Raw genomic sequence first — 19,940 nt, 5'->3', positions numbered from 1 at the left:
TCTCCCTATAGGATCCCTGGGCAAGTCAGACAGCCGCTCTGTGCCTCAGTTTCCCCAGGTGTAAACTGGCTGTCTGGTTTCCTCATTGTTCCTGCGAGGGAGTTCCGATGCAGCGCGGTGGGCCTGGCCTTCCTGCTGGCAAGCCCAGGTGCTCCCGGCATCAGAGTCATGCCACTCAGGTCCAGCCTAGCGGGGTGCTTCACCCATTGCTGTTAGCGGGCTGGGAGCCAGAGGGAATCCCGCTCTGATGCCCCTTTCCCCACAGACACATGCTGAAATGGGAACTGGAACAGGGAAGCACCTTTAAAGCCCAGACGCTTCCCTGACCCTCTGGGGCTGGCAGTGAAATCTCCCCCGGGCCAGGAGGATGCTGGCGACGGTGTCTTTGGTGGGGGCCTTTGCAGCCTACGTGCCATGAGCTTGCTGGGCCTCGGTCCACTTCCCAGCATCCTCCACGCCAAACCCACTGCTGCTAATTGTCCCCTTGGCTGTCAGCCTCAGCAGGGAGGCCAAGGGCTGCCTGGACCAGAGACAGCTCATGCCGAGGGTGGGTCCCTCTAGGTCAGGGCTAGGGGGGCAGCTTGCCCTGCCACTAGGCAGCCTACAAGTGCACTGGTGGTACAGAGAGGGCATCAGCTTGCCAGGGGATCAGTCTGGCGGGTCTAAAGCCTGTTTAAGACTCCAGTGCGCTTTGGTGCTTTGGCCCACACAGCCCTGTCCCCCCCAATGGGTCCATTCAGGTTTGGGACCAGGGTTGGCACCAGTTCTTTGTCCATGCAAAGACTCACACTCTGGACAATGCAGCTGTCCGTAGCTGCTAGCTAGGGTCCGTCCCAGCTGTGCTTTGCCTGGGATCCCCACTGCACTGGATCCCCCCAGGTTGTGATTCCCCCCCCCGCCCCTCCCAGCGAGGGGCCCTGCAGCTCCCAAGGCCTGACGCCTATCCCCACCCTGCTCCAGGCTACACGGTCCAAGCCGCCAGCGCCGTCCTGCACCAGAGCCAGGTGACCCTTGTCACTGGAGCTCCCCGCCACCAGCACGCGGGCGCCGTGTACCTGCTGACGGACACCCGCAACACCCTGGAGAAGAGCCTGGTGCTGCCTGGGGAGCAGGTGGGCTCCTACTTCGGGAGCGCCATCGCCCTGGCGGACCTCGATAATGATGGGTGAGCTCTGCAGCCCCGCGAGTGGGAGCGGCCTGAGGAGAGGGGCTCCTCTGCGTGACGGAGACCTGCATGGGTTGGTGACTCCACAGGGAGACCCAGGATCTCCATAGCTTTGAGGGGGCTCCATAGCGTTGAGGGTGTCTCCACAGCCCATAGCTTGGGGGGCCCCCATAGCTTTGAGGGGGTCTCTGTAGCCAATAGCTCGGGGGGATCTCCATAGCCCATAGCTTCAATGGGGGCCCAGAGTTTGGAGTTGGGGCGGCTCCATAGCTTTGAGGAGAGGGATCCCCATAGCTTTGGGGAGATCTCCATAGCTTCGAGGGGGGCCCATAGCTTTGGGAGATCTCCATAGCCCACAGCTTTGAGGGGGGCCCAGAGCTTTGTGAGATCTCCATGGCCCAAAACTTTGAGGGGGTGTGTCTGAAGCCTGTAGCTTTGGTGGGGGATCTCCATAGCCCATCTCTTTGGGGCGCGGAGGTCTCCAGAGCACTGACCAGGTCTGATCCACCATCATAGTCGTCCTTGGCCCCTGGCCCTGCTGTTGCCCCTTGGCCCTGACCCCGCCCTTCCTGTCCCCGCTGGCAGGTGGCAGGACCTGGTGATTGGGGCCCCGTACTACTTTGAGAGGAAGCAAGAGGTGGGTGGCGCCGTCTACGTGTACATGAATGAGGCCGGCCGCTTCCAGAACTGGTCCAGCCTGGTTCTGAAGGGACCCAGCAACTCAGCCTTCGGCTTTGCTGTGGCCAGCATCGGGGACGTCAACCAGGACGGCTTCCAGGGTGCGTGGGGCTTCCTCTCCCACTCGGGGGGCTTGTGATGGGAGATCTCACTCAGTGTCCGCGGGGCACTAGAGTGCCATGGGGCCAGGGAGGTATAAGGGTGGCTCTTGGAAGAGGTAGCTGGGAGGGTGTGGTGGGGGGGTGGTTGCAGGGTTTGGGGTGCGGTGGGGTTTGGGGGTGCGCTGGGGGTATGAGAAGGCTCGGGTGGGATTAAAGGACTCTGGTGTGTGGGGGGGTTGTGTGGGTATGGGGGAGCTCAGGATGGTGTGGGGCTTGGGAGCTATGGGGTGGCTCGGGGTAGTGTGGGTTTGGGGGATTCAGGAGGTGGTGTGGAGTTTGGGGGTATGGGTTGCTCAGGGGTGGTGTGGAGGTATGGGTTGGCTCTGGGGTGGGATCAGGGGGCTCTGGTGTGCGTGGGGTTTAGTCTGGGTGTGCAGTGGCATTGGGGGGCTCTGGGAGTGGCATAGGGTTTAGTCAGGGTATGAGGTTGTATGGGGTTGGGGGGTATGGGGTGGCACTGGGGCAGGTGTGGGGTTTGGGGGGTATGAGTGGCTCGGGGTGGTTTGGGGGATTCAGGGGGTGGTGTGGAGGTATGGGGTGGCACTGGGGCTGGTGTGGGGGTTGGGGGGCTCAGGGTGGTCTGTGGGGTTGGGGGAATGGGGTGCCTTTGGGGTGGCTCATGAGTGGCGGGGATTTAGTGAGGTGCTGGAGATGGCTTCTGTGGGGCTGGAGGAGCTGGGGTCTCTGGTGGAGCTTGTGTGACCCTTTGCCTCTCCCCACAGATATCGCCATTGGGGCTCCCTTCGAGGGCCCTGGCAAGGTTTACATCTACCACAGCAGCTCAGGGGGGCTGGTGGCCGAGCCCCGGCAGGTAAAGGCACCTTGCGCGCCCCATGTCCCCCCTAGGGGGCGCTTTGCAAAGGGCGAATTCCATTGGGCAGAGCCAAGTTCTGGCCAGGGAGAGAGCTGTGGGGTGGCCCCACCTGGCACAGTCCCTCCCCACTCCCCCACCAGGGAAGCTTTGGCATCAGGAACAGGCTGGAGAATGCTCCCCTCCCTAATCTGTGGGTGGATGATGGCTGTGGGATGGGATGGTCCTAGAAGGGTGGTGGGATGGGGCAAAGGCAGTTGGGATTCCCAGGATGTCCCCAGGGTCCTGCCCCAAACCCCACTGAACTGCTGGCCCAGGGGTGCGGGGTGGTGGTGGACCTGGAGCGGCCACGGGTGACTCCCTTTCCTCCCCCATCCCCTGCCCTGCAGGTGATCAGCGGGGCAGAGCTGGGCCCGTCCGGCATCCAGACCTTCGGGTACTCCCTGAGTGGGGGGCTGGACGTAGACGGAAATTCCTACCCGGATCTGCTAGTGGGGAGCTTGTCAGAGCAGATAGCTCTGCTCAGGTAAGGGGGTTTGGGGTTGGGACAGGGCATGCTGCCAGGGCAACCTTTCCCCTGCAGGGGTAGGCCGGGGGTGGCTTCTTAGAGGCAGGTGCTGTTCTGAGGCTGGTCTCTGGACCCACAAGTACAGGGGGATTGTGTGGGGCTCAGCATGGGGTGTAGTGTGTGTGGGGCGGGAGGGAGCTCTGGTGGCTTCAGTGGGGATTGAACCTGGGACCTTCAGCAGAGGCACCAGCTGCTCTGCTTGAACAGGAGTCAGAAGCAGGTGTAGGTACGGGGTGGGATTGAGGGGATCTGGGGGTGGCGAAAGAGGGAGACTCAGGGTATTGCACAACTGCCCCCTACAGGCGCCAGTGGGGCGTTCGCCTCCATGGCCCATTGAGCCCTTCGCCAACCATCAGTCCGAACAAGGACAGGGCTGGTGCCCCAAATCCCTCCGCGCTCATGTCACCCAGGCCCCCTGACCAGACAGCGGGCCTCTTTCAGCCACTCCTGTCTTGGGGTGCATTGAAAGCAGGGGAAAGGCTCAATATCCCTCTGCCAGCTCCCTGAGCCCTCTAGCCCTGAACCCCAAGATTTTGGGTCCCCTGTGCCGCGGAGGGGCCTTGCGCTGAGAAGGAGCCATGAATGGTGTGATGAGAAAGGAGAATCCCAACCTCTATATGGGACAGAGACTGCCCTCACCGCCACCCAAAACCCTCCACTGTGCCCCCCAAAGCCCACCCCCTGCTGGGAGGTGGGAGCACTGGGCTGCTGCAGAGCAGGGTGGCGTCAGGCAGCTCCTGGCGCTGGTGGGCAGAGCTGGCGGCGGTTCCTGGTGGGAGAGAAGCTCGGCTGATCTCTTCCCTTTCTCTGCCTGCCCAGAGCTCGACCTGTGATCAACATCTTGAACAAAACCTTCACGGTGAGCCCCAGCCTGGTGGACCCGGCCAAGTGCACCCCACACTCCTGGTAAGGGTCCCCCCAAAATCGTCATCCGTGCCCCCCCGGGTGGCAGGGCCCCTGAATAGCGCCCCGGGGCTCATGGGGCTAGCTCTGCGTGGGCAAGGAAGAGCCCTGGGGTCCCTGTTCCCGTAGCAGCCCTGTGGGCTCTGTGTCTGCGGCCAGAGCGAATGGGACGTGTCTGGGATCCTGCCCCATCCTGCTGTCGCTGACCCCGGCCTCCTCTCTCGCCCCCGCAGCATCCAGGTGCAGATCTGCTTCTCCTACAACCAGAGTGCTGGGGACCCCACGTACAAGGAGCAAATCAGTGAGTGGGCTGGGGCGGGAGGGGGTGGGTGAGCGTACGTGGCCACACACACCTGAGTGAGAAGCAAATGTGCTGCAAAGTGACCAGCGGGTGTGCACACGCCCAGTGTGAGCAATGGTGTGGTGGGACAGCAAGATGCATGGGGAAAAGGCGATTGGGGGAGGGGTTCCCAGGATCCAGGGGGCTGCCCCAGCACCACTGAACTGTAGAAACGGGGGGGGGGGGGTTGCAGCAGCAGTGGGCGTCTCCCTTGCATGCAATGGCGGATGTGTTCACACAGGAGCACTAGCGTGTGGATGCGTGCAGTGGTGTATATGTGTGTGCACATGTGCAGGTCATGCCGTGGTGTGTGTGTGTGCAACGGTGAGTGTGTTTGCACGTGGGCACTGGGGGGGGTGTTCAGTGGTGCAGGTGCACGTTTGCGTGCCTGAGTAATGGGTGTGGGTGCGTGTGCACCGGTGCGCACGTGTGCTTGTAATGGTGCACACACTGGTGTGTGCGTGTGCGATGGGGGGGTGCGGGGGTGCACGTGCGCTTGTAATGGTGCACGCACTGGTGTGTGCGTGTGCGATGGGGGGTGCGGGGGTGCACGTGCGCTTGTAATGGTGCACGCACTGGTGTGTGCGTGTGCGATGGGGGGTGCGGGGGTGCACGTGCGCTTGTAATGGTGCACGCACTGGTGTGTGCGTGTGCGATGGGGGGTGCGGGGGTGCACGTGCGCTTGTAATGGTGCACGCACTGGTGTGTGCGTGTGCGATGGGGGGTGCGGGGGTGCACGTGCGCTTGTAATGGTGCACGCACTGGTGTGTGCGTGTGCGATGGGGGGTGCGGGGGTGCACGTGCGCTTGTAATGGTGCACGCACTTGTGTGTGCGTGTGCGATGGGGGGTGCGGGGGTGCACGTGCGCTTGTAATGGTGCACGCACTGGTGTGTGCGTGTGCGATGGGGGGTGCGGGGGTGCACGTGCGCTTGTAATGGTGCACGCACTGGTGTGTGCGTGTGCGATGGGGGGTGCACGTGCGCTTGTAATGGTGCACACACTGGTGTGTGCGTGTGCAATGGGGGGTGCACGTGCGCTTGTAATGGTGCACGCACTGGTGTGTGCGTGTGCGATGGGGGTGCATGTGCGCTTGTAATGGTGCACGCACTGGTGTGTGCGTGTGCGATGGGGGGTGCACGTGCGCTTGTAATGGTGCACGCACTGGTGTGTGCATGTGCGATGGGGGGGTGCGGGGGTGCACGTGCGCTTGTAATGGTGCACGCACTTGTGTGTGCGTGTGCGATGGGGGGGTGCGGGGGTGCACGTGCGCTTGTAATGGTGCACGCACTGGTGTGTGCGTGTGCGATGGGGGGTGCGGGGGTGCACGTGCGCTTGTAATGGTGCACGCACTGGTGTGTGCGTGTGCGATGGGGGGTGCACATGCGCTTGTAATGGTGCACGCACTGGTGTGTGCGTGTGCGATGGGGGGTGCACGTGCGCTTGTAATGGTGCACGCACTGGTGTGTGCGTGTGCGATGGGGGGTGCACGTGCGCTTGTAATGGTGCACGCACTGGTGTGTGCGTGTGCGATGGGGGGGTGCGGGGGTGCACGTGCGCTTGTAATGGTGCACGCACTGGTGTGTGCGTGTGCGATGGGGGGTGCGGGGGTGCACGTGCGCTTGTAATGGTGCACGCACTGGTGTGTGCGTGTGCGATGGGGGGTGCGGGGGTGCACGTGCGCTTGTCATGGTGCACGCACTGGTGTGTGCGTGTGCGATGGGAGGCTGCACGTGCACTTGTAATGGGGTGTGTCTGTGCGTGTGCCCGTGTGCAAGGCGAGCATCTGTGTGTGTGCATGGCCAGCGTTTGCCCTGTGTCTCCATGGGGCCTGGCTGCCCTGCTGTGGGCGGGGGGGATCTCTGAGCCCCCTCTCCCCCCCTGCTCTCTCCAGGCCTGCTGTACACCCTGGAGGCTGACAAAGACCGGCGCCCGGCTCGGGTGAGGTTTGCCGGGACGCACTCCGCTGTTTACAAGGGCGTCTTCACCATGCCAGCCACCAAGTGCCATGACCTGCAGCTCCTCCTGCTGGTGAGCAGAGGGCAGCGCAGACCGAGCTTAGCACAGGGCAGCGCGGGGAGGGTGTGAAGTTTTGGCAACAGGTGCGAGACAGCTGAGTACCTGGGGCTGGGGCGTGGAGGGGCCTTGCAGGATCTGGGAATAAAGAGCCAAGGGAGGGGAGGGTCTGGCAGCAGAAAAGCCAAGAACCCCCTGTCTAAATTGGGACTCAGCGTGCATGGGGGGGGCCTGGAGGATCCGGCCCCCAGGGAGCCCCAGTCGCTGGGTCTGATCTGCGCCAGCCAGGGCGGGATCGCCATTATTGCCGGCAATGAAACCCGCCGTCCTTCCTGCAGGAGAACATCCGGGACAAGCTGCATCCCATAGTTCTGCACATGAGCTACTCCCTGGAGGAGAAACCCAGGCACTTCCAGCTGGGGCCCCGCTCTCTCAGCGCCTTCCCCGTCCTGAATGAGGATCAGCCCCGGAAGAACGACACCGAGGTGGGCCGGAGCTGCCGAGAGACAGGGAAGGGGGGAGCTGGGCCGGGCCGAGGGGAATGGCACCTACGCAGCGCCTGCTTTAAGGGCTTTGAACTTGTTTCCGCTGCAGGGTGTGGGAGGGGGAGGCTTGTGGTGATGGGGTCTGAGCAGGGGAACTGGGCGCCAGGACTCCTGGGTTCCATTCCCGGCTCTGACACTGGCTCCATGTGAATAGGAGGGAGGCGTCGGCTGCTTGGGTATAACCGACCTGCCCCCAACTCTGAGGACCTGCCCCTCCATGGGGAGGTTTCTAACGGAAACACGTTTCCATAATCCACACTAGCGCCGGGGTGTGCCACATCCCTGAGAGTAGCCAGGACAACTACAGGATAACGGCCTACTGCTGCTGCTGGTTGATGGAGTGCCTCCCTCAGCTCAAGCGGCCGAGGCCCCGTGCTTGAATGCTGATGGTCTTGGGGTCAGAGCCCGCCCAGCGGGGTGGGTGGCCCCGTGCTGGTTGGGGGCAGCCCGGGTGAATGACCAATGCCGTTGTCAGATTAACTTCCAGAAAGAATGCGGCCTGGACAACAAGTGCAACAGCAACCTGCAGCTGCAATGCGCCTTCGTCAACGAGCAGAACCAGCCGCTGCCCCGGTGAGAGACGGGCGGAGCCTGCCCGGGCACCCTGCCCCCTTCCCGGGCACACGGAGCCAGCTCAAGGCGGGGAGCTGCCTCGGCCTAAACAGCCCCCTGGGGGAAAAGCATCCCTGCCTGGGCCCCGCTTGCTGGCGGGGGGAGGGGGCGGGGGTGTCTCTTTCCTGGTGGGACCCCGAGAAGTTCCCCTCTTGTCGGGGGAGGGCCACCCCCTGCCCGTGTGGCTGGGGGGGCCGGTGCCCCCGGGCTGAGCGCTGTCCCTTCTCCGGCACAGGCTGAATGGGACCCAGGTGCTGCAGTACAGCCGGGACGTCCGGAAGTTGCACCTAAGCATCAACGTCACCAACGCCCCCTCGACAGGCACCAATGGCGAGGACGCCCACGAGGCCCAGCTCAACATCACCGTGCCCCCCGCCCTGCTGCCTTCCTCCGTCCGGCCCGTAAGGAGCCCCCTTCCCCTGCTGCTCTCCCCGCTCGCTCCGCGCTGAGAGGGACGCTCCCCCTGCTGCCATGGCATCCTCCCCCCTCCCCTCCTCTGTGCCAACCCCTCTCCCCGCTTCCTCCTCTGTGCCGAGCCCCTCTTCCCCTCCGGCAGCCGCGCCCTGCCCAGGAGCATGCTGGGGGGAGAGAGCTCGGGACTGGGCCCAGCTGGGTAGGATGCAAAGCGTGTGTTGTGGGGGGGTGCCCCAGCCGTCCCCCCAGCCCTGCAGGTGGAGGAGCCCTCTGTCTGTCCGTCCGTCAGAGCCCCAGGTTGGTTTCTGTCCTGGTTTAAAGCCCCTCGGGAGGGCAGGAGGGACGTGGCTTGTGCCCACCGCTGTGAGGTGCCGTGCCCCATCGGGGCTGGCGAGGGGCACCCGGTCAGCATGCAGTGGAGAGAGGGGGCCTGTGCCCCCAACTGGGGCCAGTTAGCACTGCGGGGGGGGGGGGAGGGGCAGGCAGCCTGGAGGCCAACACCCTGGGTATGGGCTGGGGGGTGGGATATGGGACTGGCTTTCCCTTCTCTCCATGCACTGCTCCCAGGATGGGGTAGGGGGCACCCTCGGGGTTGGTGGGTATCAAGGTCCAGGGTCGGCCCTCTGGTGCGTCTGCTTCTCAGGTAGAGGTGGGCAGCTGCGGGGGTGGTGTCCTTTCTGGGCTGCGGGGGTCGGCAGGGCACAGGGATGGGGCAGGAGGCGGTCGGATGGGGAGGTTTCTCTGTGGCGGGACTGGGCTCAGGGGCCGAGCGGATGGTGACGCCCCCTTCCCCTGACCGCCCCACAGAACGGCGCCTGCACCTTTGAGGAGACGGTGCTGTGTGACCTGGGAAACCCCTTCAAGAAGAACCAGAGGGTGAGCGGCGTCTGGCCCCCCGCGCCCCAGCTCAGAGGGCACAGTCCCGTGGGGGTGGGGCTAGGACAAGAAGCCTGGGGGAGGGCATGGCAGCCTGTGGGCACCAACCGCCTTGGGACTCTTGCAGCGTGGGTGGGGGTGGGTGCCAGGTGTCCACGGCCTCCACGGTGGGTGATCACTGGGCGTTCCAATGAGATCTGAGCTTCCCCCACCCCAGGGGTCTGTGGCAGGGGGGTGGGGGGGCCCCCAGCCTGGTTGGTAAAGCCCGTGCCAGGCACGGCCCCACGGGGACTTGGCCTTGCAGCGCTCTGTCCCCTCTGGTGCAGGCAGAGCTGATCATCACCTTCGAAGCCATCGGCATCACCCTGGACACCCGCGAGGTCATGGCTCAGCTCCAGCTCTCCACGTGAGTCCCCTGGAAGGGCGCGGGGGCTGGGGGGTCCATCTGCAAGGGGGAGGGGTGCTGGATGAGTGAGTTAAACCAGCTTGGGAAGCAGCTCAGCTGGCAGGAGAGAAAACGGGAAGCAAGGCCAGGCCTTTCCATAGTGAACAATCCACCCCACCCCCCCCATACACACACACCCCTGCAGCACTTTGCCATCGATGCCCAGGGATTGCTTCGCCTGCTGCAGAAAGGCGGCCGCCTCTGGGGCGGAACGGGGCAGTTAATTAACAGCACGTAGCAACGTCACACAACAGTCTCGGAAAGGAAAGGAAAGCGAATGCTGTAGCCAGCTGACACCGCAGGCCAGGTGGAATGCAACTCCCTGAGTTATGCCGGGACACCGGGGCGTCCAGAAGTGCCATGGGGCCCTTAATGAGCACAAGGAGTCAGGACCAACTCTGAAAAATCGCACCTACAGCGCCCCCTATCCCTGTGCTGGGGAATTGGAGTCTGCGCAGAGTGACCCCCTACTGAGCCACCCTCACCGTTCCCTGCAGCGCAGCACCCCTTAGCGCTGCTCTGGGGTCAGCATCGGCTCAGGGCTCGGAGAGCGCCCCCTACGGGCTCTGAGGCTGATGGGGTCTGGCTGAAGAACCTCGTGTGTGTCTGTAGCCAGAGCAGGGAGCGAGGTACGAACTGTCCCGTGATGTTATTTCTGCCCTGTCTCGGCAGGCTGAGTTACCAGGAGGATCTGCAGCCAGTGTGGGCCGAGCTGCAGGTGGACTACACCGTCCAGGCGTCTCTCACCCTGTGCGTATCTCTGGGGCTCGTGCCCCCCTCGGTTCAGCGGGTTCTTGGGTCCCTGAATTCCAGCCCCCGGGAGGCACCTCTGTCTCCAGTGAGAACTGGGTGCAGGGAGTGTGAATTGCGGGTGCTGGGCCCCACATCTCGCCCTGCTCAGAGGCTGGCGCCCCATAAGGAATCTGGGCAGGGGCTGGGGCTGCATGGAACCGAGAGGCCTAGCCTAGGAGTGTGTTTCCTCTACAGTCGTTGATGAAGAGACCCTGCGTACCCCCAGGCATTGCTCCCATCTACCCAGCCTGGGCTGCTCCTGGGTCTAGGCCCTCTATGCCCGGCTTGGGTCCCACTCAGGGCCCCCCAAGCTCAGCCCAGCCCAGCCCAGGGCCCCCCAAGCCCAGCCTGCCACTTCCAGCTCTGAACCTAGTTCGTGCAGACCCTAGCAAATCACCCTTTCCTACGCCCCACGTCCCCTCCCCCAGCAGCAGTCTCCCCTGCCCTGCCTTGCTGACCCCAGCTGCTCTCCTCCCTGGCAGGCTGTCCCCACCCCTCCAGACATCCTTCAGCGGGAAGGTGATGGGGGAGTCCGCCATGAAGAGCGAGCTGGATGTGGGGAGCCCGGTCAGCTTCAATTTCCAGGTACGGAGGCTCCCGATGGGGAAGCGTCGCCGGGGGAGAAGGTGGTGGCCACGTCCCAACTGGGCTTTGCATTGCAGGTGAGCACCAAGGGGGAGTCTCTAGGCTCGCTGGGCACCATCGTCCTGGGCTTCGAGTGGCCCTACGAAATCCACAACGGCAAGTGGCTGCTCTACCCCACGGAGATCCTCGTGAGCGGCAACGGGGACCAGCACTGCCAGCCACCAGGGGGCGTCATCAATCCCCTCAACCTCAGCGTGAGTCAGGCTCGGCGGCCCCTGCTCCCTGCCCGCCGGCGCGCGCCCTCTCCCTCGCCTTTCGTGCCTCTTCTCTGGCTCGCCCTGCCCTGCCCCGCCCTGCCTCTCCCCACCCCGCAGCTAAACTTCGCTGCACTGCATCGGCACCCACCGCCCCGCGGGGAGCAGTGCCATCCCAAAGCGCCGGTGGGCAGCAGCTGAAGGCATGGCCTGCAGCCAACACCTCCAGGGCAGAGCCTCCAGGGCGACCTCCTGCGGAGGGAGTCAGGCCAATGGTTCCTGAGTCCTCTGCCCCAGAGAGGTGGGACTCTGAGCCCTGGTGAGGGGTCGCCAACCCGTGCGCCCTCTGCCCTGCTTTGCGTCCTCGGGTGCGGGAGCGTGCTCAGCCCTCCATGAGGTGCAGACCCTGGCGGCGTGTAACCGACTCCCTTCCTTTCCAGCTCCTCTCCAGCTCTGCCCGGCAGAAGCGCGACCTGGAGACGGCGCTGCAGGCCGAGCCCCCCGTCATCCTCGCCACCTCCAAGAAAGCCAAGTCGGAAACATTGCTGGTGAGTGCTGGTCTCCTGGCAGCTTCAGCCCGGCCCCGGAGGAGAGCTGGGGTCCCTGGTAGTGTCTCACTATTCACACACCCAGCGCAATCCATAGCCTGTCCTTCACGGACCCCAGCTCCAGAGACAATGACTGTGGGATAGACCCCAGCTCCGCCTGCTCCAGAAGCCCAAGAGCTCAGGGGGAATCTCCGCTAGCTGGTGGCAGTGTGAGATCTATGACACGTGGTTGAGTAGTTCTGATTGTGCCCACTAGAGGGCAGTTGTCTCCCAGGGCAGTTGTCTGGGTTACAATGGTGTGGTGTCAAAGAGTGTCAGCTGATCAGGCCTGTAACTGATCGATAATCTGCACATGGTGTTGGGGCCTAACCATCCAGCACTGATTCATTTCAGAAGCTCCCCCACCCCGACTTCTCTTCACAAGCTCCTAGCCCAGCCTGAAATGGGCGTTACTGTCTGGGCGAGCTGCTCTGACACAGAGACGCTTCCCCTTGGGAAGACCCTCCTATGTACATCCGCCTGGACCCGCCCACTAACACGCCGGCCTTTTTTGTTTCCCGCCCCCAGAGCTGCTCTAAGGGATCGTCTCGCTGCATCTGGTTCCAGTGCCCCATCTGGGACTCCAGGCACACGACGACTGTCAGCGTCCGAGCGCGGGTGTGGAACAGTACCTTCATTGAGGTCAGCGCCAAACTGCCCAGGGTCCCCTACCGCTCTGGGAGGGTGGATTTTATCAATGGGGGGGGGGGGGGGAAATCAGCAATGAGATCTTTAAAATTCATGAAAGACGGATTCACACTAAGCACAATTAGTCGGCGGAACTCATGGCCACAAGATAAAATTGGAGCCAGAAACTTAGCAAAATTACCAGAGTCCTCGGTCATTTATATGGATAGCAGGAGTATCCCTATAAACACTAACAAACTCAGGTTTAAGCTAATCTTGCACTATCAGGATGAGAGCAGGGTTGCCCGGGCAGATTGCTCCACATCAGCCTGCTGCAGGGGTTTCTTGCACCTTCCCCAGAGGCAGCTGGTGCTGGCTTCTGTCAGAGATGGGGTACTGGGATGGATGGTTGGTCCGGCACTGCCGGGGTCCCTGTGGTGCCAAGCCCCTCTAGGCCGCTGGCTGGAATATGATGGAGGGAAGGCAGTGACCAGACACTGCATGCAATGAGTTGGGAGGTCTCAACTGGGTTCCTAGCGGCAATGGCCACCCCCCTATCCCGTACTCCAGCTGGCATCGCTCGTCCCCATTCCCAGCAATCTCTGCAGTGGGGCCAAGGGCAGAATGAGCCAGAGGGCCTAGCTTGCCTCTCGCCTGGGGTTGGCCCCTGCGGGAAGCTTGGCCAGGCAGTATTTGCTCCAAAGACGACGCTGGACCTGCAGGGCCATCGGGGTTCATCAGCACCAAGGTGGGGGAGAAGGATGGGGGGGGGAGGGTGTTAAAGTGGAGATACACTCCTGGCCCAGGTTACAAGCCGCCCCATTTCACGCTCCCCACCCTTGTCCCCCCACCCCGGCCTCCACAGGAGTTCAGTGACTTTGACCGTGTCAAGGTGGATGGGCTGGCGACGCTGTTCCTCAAGACAAACGTTCCCACCATCAACATGAAGAACCACACGGTGCGGGTGAGTGAGCCCGGATTGCTTCCTTCTCTGGGTGCAGGGCGTGTGTTTGCCTGCTCTTGCCTCCAGCGCCTCCTGCTGGAAGTGGCTGGAACTGGAGTAGCTGGGAGTTCCCCCCCCCGCCCATAGCCAGTGCTTCTACACCATCCCCCGACAGCGCCTCCTGCTGGAAGTGGCTGGAACTGGAGTAGCTGGGAGTCCCCCCCGCCCATAGCCAGCTCTCCTGTACCACCCCCGACAGCGCCTCCTGCTGGGAGAGGCTGGGACGACAATAGCCAGGAGCTTCTCCCTCCCCCGCGCCCCCCCCCAGCCAGGTGCACAGTTGTGCAGCTGCCGTCCCATCCTCTCTGTTCATTGCGTTTGGCTCCCAGTTCTTCGTGGACATCGACTCGGAGCTGGTCGAGGAGCAGCCGGTGGAGATCGAGCTGTGGCTGGTGCTGGTGGCGGTAGGGGCAGGGCTGCTGTTGCTGGGGCTGATCATCCTGCTGCTGTGGAAGGTGAGAGGGGCTGCTGTTCCCTTCGGAGCGCAGGGCGGGGGGTGAGGGATTCCTGCTCTCCGTCTAGGCTGATACAGGAGCCGCTGGGAGTGAGTGACAGAGCTGTGGGAACAGCGCTGAGGCCTGGCATGCTCAAGACACCAGTGGACCATGAGCCCTGCAACCCGGTGACCGCATCCGTAACGCATTCCGAGGCCCCCAGTTTCAGCAGCACGAGGGCCCTATAGAAAGCTGCTTCTCGAGAGATTCTCAGCCTAGAGAGGTTCAGGCTAGGCTGGCGACCCCGCAGTCTTTCATCGTGAAGGGTCCCGGAGTCCTTTGCAGACGACACACAGAGATCTCTTCGCCCGCCGCTGAGATGCAGCCACCTCTGGGGTGGATCATGGCCGCTGTTTAGCAGCACACAACTAGGCTGTCAGACAAGATGCAGAAGAGCATCAGAAGGGGATTTAGGGAGACTGACTGTATTTACCCCAGGTGGAATGGGGTTAACGCCCCACTTATATGAAACATCGAGGAATGATTGGCAGTCGGGAGCCTCTGCTTTATGCCAGAGCGTGAGAACAGTGCCCCCTATTGAATCACTAGCATCACTCCCTGCAGCAGCATCTGAGCTGTTCCTTGGAGCTCTCCGTTCCACCCCTGCTTAGCTTGACTGGGTTCTAGCAAATTGGGATAAACTGCCATTTTTGGGGGTGGGGCTGAGGAAGTTTTGGGCTTCTCTCAACCCCTGCTGTCTCTGGGGCTTGTCCAGCGTGCGTTCGGAGCAGAGAATGCCGTGAGCCTCCCCTGGGCCCGGTTGAGCTGTGTGAATACCCCCGTGGGATTGCACGTCTGGTGTTCCGGCTGTATTGTTTAAATACAGTTCAGCTTTGGAAAGCGAATTCTCCTCTCTCGGGGATCACGGCTGACGGCTTTGCAAGATAGCAGCCCTGATACTGGGCGGCATAGAGGAGCTGGAAACCCCAGAGATCACCCCAGCTTGGGGAATCCTCCAACACTACTGCCCTGTGCTCTTCCCAGCACTAGAATATGCTAGGTACATGCTCCAGAGATGGTTGGGGTGTGGCCGCATTGCTCTGAGCTCCAGCTTTTCTCAGCTGCACGATGGTCCCTTGGGGTGTAAATTAGAGCAGTCCCATGGCCTGCTCTACCTTATCCCACCAGCCCCAGAATCCTGGAGGTTAAAAGGTGGTGTAAAGCCACCTTTGCCTCCACTCCCACCCCACTGGGCTGCTCCAAATTCTGGAGGGGGCCCTGGGGAAGTCTCCTCCTAACCCTGCAAGTGCCACCTGGGGACCTGAGAGTTAAGCTGTTTTTTTCGCCCCTTCATTTGCACAGTAGGAACTTAATTGATGATGCATGATCCAGAATAGAATCCGGATTGCTGCTTCCACTCCGCTAGGCTAGCGGGAGCGAACGGGTATTTCAGGCATCACGGGGGAGCAGATCAGGTGAGTCAGAAGGGGCCATCTCTCAGAGCAGAGTTCAGTTGAGCTTGTTCAATGGGAAGCCGAAATGACCCAGCTGATTAGGAAGTACGTCCCTATCCCCAACTCGCCTCCCCGATCCGGCCCTGCTACGCAGGGTTCCCAGAGCCCGATATCAAGCGATACACGCAAGAGATCAGCCCGTCTGCCACTGAGAAGCAGCCACCTGTGGGCTGGAGCCTTTCCTCCCAAGGGATTCCCCGCCACCCATTGCCCCTGACCGGTGTCACCTGCTTCCTCGTAGTGCGGCTTCTTCCGGAGGGCGAGCACCCGCGCCATGTACGAGGCCAAGGGCCAGAAGGCGGAGATGAAGATCCAGCCGTCTGAAACGGAGCGGCTGACAGATGACTACTAGCTCGGGGCTGCCCCTTTGCCCTGAGAGCCCACTCCATCCTCTTGGTAATGAACGGGGGGCGGGGCAACACACAAAGGGGCGGGGCCTATGGGATATTGACTTCTCACTTCCTCCCTGTCTCTGTCGTGCCTTCTCCTATTAACCCTTTCCCTGTCTGGGCTGCATCTCTCCGTTGAGGGGCCCACTGAGTTTCCACTGAGTCTCTGTGTGTGGTCTGGTCTGATACCCTCGCAGCCAGGGAACAAATCATCTGACTGCATTTTCGCTGGCACGCCCCTAACCCTAATCCCCCTCTGCTTTTCCCTGGCTCCCCTCCACCTGCCGCTGGACTCTGCATAGGCTCCATGGGGGCTCAGAGTGTGTGTGTGTGTGTGTGTATCCGCTGTTCCACTCAGTTGGCTCTAACCCACGTTTGCGATTGTCTCGCTCTTTGCTAGCTCGGGATCTGCCCCGAGGACCCTGCCGTATAAGCCCCGATGATGTAAAAGAGGAGTACCTGGGGAGGATACAGCACCAAACCTCGGGGTGGGGGTGAGGAGGGAGAGGGGGCTGCGCATTTGTGGCACCCCATGACCATTTGCACGCGTTGCCCGGCTGGATTAAAAGGGCATCGCCACCCTCGTGCCTGACGTGTCACTATCCCTCACCTGTGTGATGGCGTGGGCTGAGCCTTGTGCGTGGGACAGCTGCACCAGTGGGCAGAGTCAGATGAAACCCGAATCGAGAGAAGGGTAGAACAGTGGCCCAGGATGCTGCTGTGACGCTAGGGGGTGCTGATGCCGAATGAGGGAGTCGGGATCTTCCCACGAAGGACCAAACCGCCGCTGACTGCCCAGGGGATAGAACTGCAGATGGGAAGGAGAACCGGCAATTCCACGCACGCCGTCCAGCTGTGGCTGTCTGTCCAACTGTGCTGCCGTTTAACTAACGCTAATGTCTGTCTCCCCCTTTCCAGCATCACTGACCAAATGTTTCTCAGAGCAGCCTCTGGATTCTGTTGTCTCTCCTGCCGGGGAAAGAGTCAAAGTCTGTCTCTGTCTCTCTTTTCTCGTTTGCTCTTGTTCCTTTTGTTGTAGTTGTTTCTATTTTTCTGATCTTTTTTCTTTCTCTCTTTTCTTTGGTCTTTTTCTCCCTCTCATCTCTCTGATTTTGAGCTCATTTTTCTTTCTGATCTCACGTGCTGTCTCTGATTTCCTTCAGCTGTTTCTCTGATTTCTGTCCCTGATTTCTCGCTCCCTGACTGATTGATTTCTCTCTCCCGCTCTGATTTGTCCCTGATTTCTCTTTCTGATTTCACTCTCCCGCTCTGATTTCTTTCTCTGGCCATTGAAGTTTGATGTTAACCTCCATCCCCTTCCTCTCCCCTCTGCCCAGTGTGACTTCTTCAAGCGGACCCGCTATTACCGGATCATGCCCAAGTACCACGCGGTGCGGATCCGCCAGGGGGAGCGCTACCGGCCTGCTGACGGCTTCCTGCCCCGGAAGCACAAGAAACACTGGGTAACAAATTGGCAGGAGTCGGAGAAGTACTACTGACCCTTCCCTCCCCCTCCTGCCACCCTGTCTGCTCGGCTTGCCCCGTGACCACGTCGCTGCTATGTGTAACTAGCCCAGGGACCAGCCCCCTGTCAGCGAAGGACATGTTATTTATCCTAAGTTATACCGCATAGAACGGCAACCCCAAAGCTTTCTCGAGGGGCCTGGGAGCAGCCGTGCAACACGAGACCCGGCAGTGGGAACACGAGGGGCTTTTGTTTTGCACAAATGGATTATTTCACACATATAGACACACTCTTCTGCCTGGGCATAATTGCTGTGTGTTCGGTCTGGGCCCCAGCCCTCACCCTGCCCCCAGCTCTCTCGCTCTCTGTCACGCTCGCGTGTACTGCAAAGTGCCTCCTTACGCACAGACAGCGTGTGGTCTCGCACAGCCCCTCGGCATCTTGGCCGTGCACTTGTGCACAGATGGTTGGGTCTTACCCGAAGCTCTTGGGTGCACAGAGCATTGCTTTGCCTGCCCTTTACACACACACACACACACACACACACACACAGAGATGAGCTCTCATGCAATCAAGTCCCCGCACACACTTGGAAGCTTACAGCATTTTGGTGTGGGTTGTGACGAGATCCCAAGACGCCCACGAACCACATGACACCCCCACCACTGTCCCATGCTTGCCCACAGATGACTAGTGCACAGAGCATGCTCCTCCTCCGGGATCCGGCTGCACGCACGGCCCCTCGTGCACAGACTCGCTTGCATCGATTCGCTCGGGTGGCGGTGAATGCAGCACACGGACACTCGCCCTGACCCGTGCGGTCTTTGATGCACGTTCATGGTCGCTGCTTCTCCCCGGGACCTGCCAACGCCCCCGCTCAGCCGCCGGCAATGGCCCTGGCATTCTGCACCCAGACAGAAGAGGGGAAGCGGCTCCCCTACTCGGAACCCCCTGCTCCTGTAGGGGGATGAGCCAAGGCAACACCCTTCAGCCTCATCACGGCCCCCTCCATGCGCCACACTGGATGTTTTGCCACTGAAGTTTCTTATGTGAGAGCTACTGGTACCTTTCCCGGCTTGTCCCCTGGGCGTCCTTTGTTTGGGGGGAAGAGCAGCCGTTCGCCGATTGTTACTGGGGTACAACCCAGGGAGAGCCGTGCTTTTGGTCTGGGAAGGGTGGATGTTGGGGTGGGGGGGGGAGGCAAGGCCAGGCTTTGTCATCCCCGCGGGATGGTCCCTCCCCATCGACTTGCAAGCAGCAGGTCTCGGCTCCCCTCCAAGGATGGGACAGGTAAGGGCTCTTTTCAGCCGAGGCTTGGCTGTGTAACCAGCCGGATGCAGGGGTCAAACACTACCTGATCTTTATTGACTCCTCTGAAGGAACAGACTGTGGGCCCTATGCGCCCCAACTCTGCCCACCCCCCACCCCCCTGCAAGGCTGCAGGCTGGGATCTCGCTTTGAGCCTTAAACTGCAGGGGCTGATTTGAGGCTACTGCAGCCTTGATCCCTGTGTGGCGTTATGCCCCCCCCCCCCCCCACCCGTTAGCCCTGTTGGAGCCGATGCAACTAGAGAAAAGTCTGCTCTGCGTCCTGCTGAATCTGCCCTTGTCTAGGGAGGTGCTGCTAAGTCGGGGGAACCTCAGGGCTCTTTGTAGCTGCAGCACCAGCTTCCTCCCATTCATGGTCCCCACTTTCTGGTAGCTGGATCTGCTTAAGCCTAGAGCCAGTGGTCCCCTCTCCAGCTACTCCTAGGGAGTAGCACAGGACTTGACCCCAGGGGTCCTGCAACAGGAAAGGCCTGGCAGGGGATGTTTTCACAGGGTTACCGCTGATCCTGCCCCAGTCAGCACTCTGCCCCCACGTGGCCCCCTCAGCTGCTGCAGGCATCACCGGGCCTCCCTTTCCCATCCCAACCGTGCAGCTGAGTTTTCATGCTCCGTCGGCTGGAAGGATCCATGGGCATGAAACGTTCTGTTCCCAGCACTCCCTAGCCGCTGGGCACGTTCCGCTTGTGCGCTCTTGCTAGGGGGCGTTCTTGCAGGCATCACACAATGCTTTAATTAGGAGGTGTCACCCTGGTTTACAATAAAGGAACCTGCAAGAATGAGAGTTTCCTACGCTGACCACTCTCTGACACTCCCTCTGTGCCCTCGGCTGGGGATATTAAACTATTAAGCGTGTATTTGGGGTTTTTTTGCTGTTGATCACTGGAGTTCGTTTCTTTTATGGTACTGGAGGGCTGGAGTCACTGCGCCTTGATGTGAATATGCTTGAGCGGTTATGATGGTGTCAAATAAAAATTGCTCCTTGATTTGTAACATGCAGTTTCCTACAGTCCACCTTCCACCCCCCCCACCCCCAGGCTTAAACCACAGATGCACACTCCGGGTATTCACCATACGTAGCACTTTTCAGCAGTAGATCTCAAAGTGCTTTACAAAGGTGGTCAGTTTTATTACCCCATTTTACAGAGAGGGAAGGTGAGTTGCTAGGAGCAGGGCTGGGACTAGAACCCACCACTCCTAGGTGCTTATTCATGGTGCTCCCCATTAGGCCATCCTGCCCATCCCTACCAAGCACCTTCTGGACTATAAATGGAGCTTCAGGTTGGGGGGTAGGGGGTCTCAGGCCACCAGGCCTGATACTTCTCTCGCTTCTGCCAGCACAATGCCAGAGCAACGGTGTCTAATTTACAGCCTCTTTCGGAACTGGGTTCTAGGCCAGGGCCTACATGGTAACACTGGGCAGCAAAGGTGGG

General features: G+C 61.2%; 1 protein-coding gene and 1 long non-coding RNA gene across 3 annotated transcripts in view; one reads left to right on the top strand and one right to left on the bottom strand.

Annotated features, from left to right (window-relative positions):
* The window catches only part of ITGA3 (integrin subunit alpha 3), a 44,531-nt gene extending 25,031 nt beyond the window's left edge, over positions 1-19,500 (top strand). The window contains exons 6-26 of one of the 2 annotated variants that reach the window (XM_048829722.2): positions 961-1,165; positions 1,751-1,944; positions 2,727-2,815; positions 3,205-3,341; positions 4,203-4,289; positions 4,520-4,587; positions 6,519-6,655; positions 6,979-7,125; positions 7,661-7,758; positions 8,033-8,198; positions 9,019-9,087; positions 9,414-9,493; positions 10,205-10,282; positions 10,807-10,909; positions 10,987-11,163; positions 11,604-11,711; positions 12,279-12,392; positions 13,243-13,341; positions 13,710-13,835; positions 15,570-15,724; positions 17,055-17,187. In XM_048829722.2, coding sequence (XP_048685679.2) covers positions 961-1,165; positions 1,751-1,944; positions 2,727-2,815; positions 3,205-3,341; positions 4,203-4,289; positions 4,520-4,587; positions 6,519-6,655; positions 6,979-7,125; positions 7,661-7,758; positions 8,033-8,198; positions 9,019-9,087; positions 9,414-9,493; positions 10,205-10,282; positions 10,807-10,909; positions 10,987-11,163; positions 11,604-11,711; positions 12,279-12,392; positions 13,243-13,341; positions 13,710-13,835; positions 15,570-15,680 — 2,393 coding nt within the window. In that variant the 3' untranslated portion in view covers positions 15,681-15,724; positions 17,055-17,187. Of the gene's footprint in view, positions 1-960; positions 1,166-1,750; positions 1,945-2,726; positions 2,816-3,204; positions 3,342-4,202; positions 4,290-4,519; positions 4,588-6,518; positions 6,656-6,978; positions 7,126-7,660; positions 7,759-8,032; positions 8,199-9,018; positions 9,088-9,413; positions 9,494-10,204; positions 10,283-10,806; positions 10,910-10,986; positions 11,164-11,603; positions 11,712-12,278; positions 12,393-13,242; positions 13,342-13,709; positions 13,836-15,569; positions 15,725-17,054 lie in introns of both variants that reach the window. The other variant, XM_048829721.2, reaches the window with a different exon arrangement.
* LOC142070193 (uncharacterized) lies at positions 12,572-15,643 on the bottom strand. Its single transcript, XR_012666195.1, has 2 exons — positions 15,556-15,643; positions 12,572-14,247 (listed from the first exon to the last, which is right to left on the bottom strand). It is a non-coding gene; the product is annotated as an uncharacterized LOC142070193 (long non-coding RNA).
* Positions 19,501-19,940: the final 440 nt, after the last annotated feature.

Source organism: Caretta caretta, chromosome 27 (genome assembly GCF_965140235.1).
Source record: "Caretta caretta isolate rCarCar2 chromosome 27, rCarCar1.hap1, whole genome shotgun sequence".
NCBI lineage: Eukaryota > Metazoa > Chordata > Testudines > Cheloniidae > Caretta > Caretta caretta.
The sequence above is the reverse complement of the archived record's forward strand: the minus strand, read 5'-3'. Positions and strand labels throughout refer to the sequence as shown.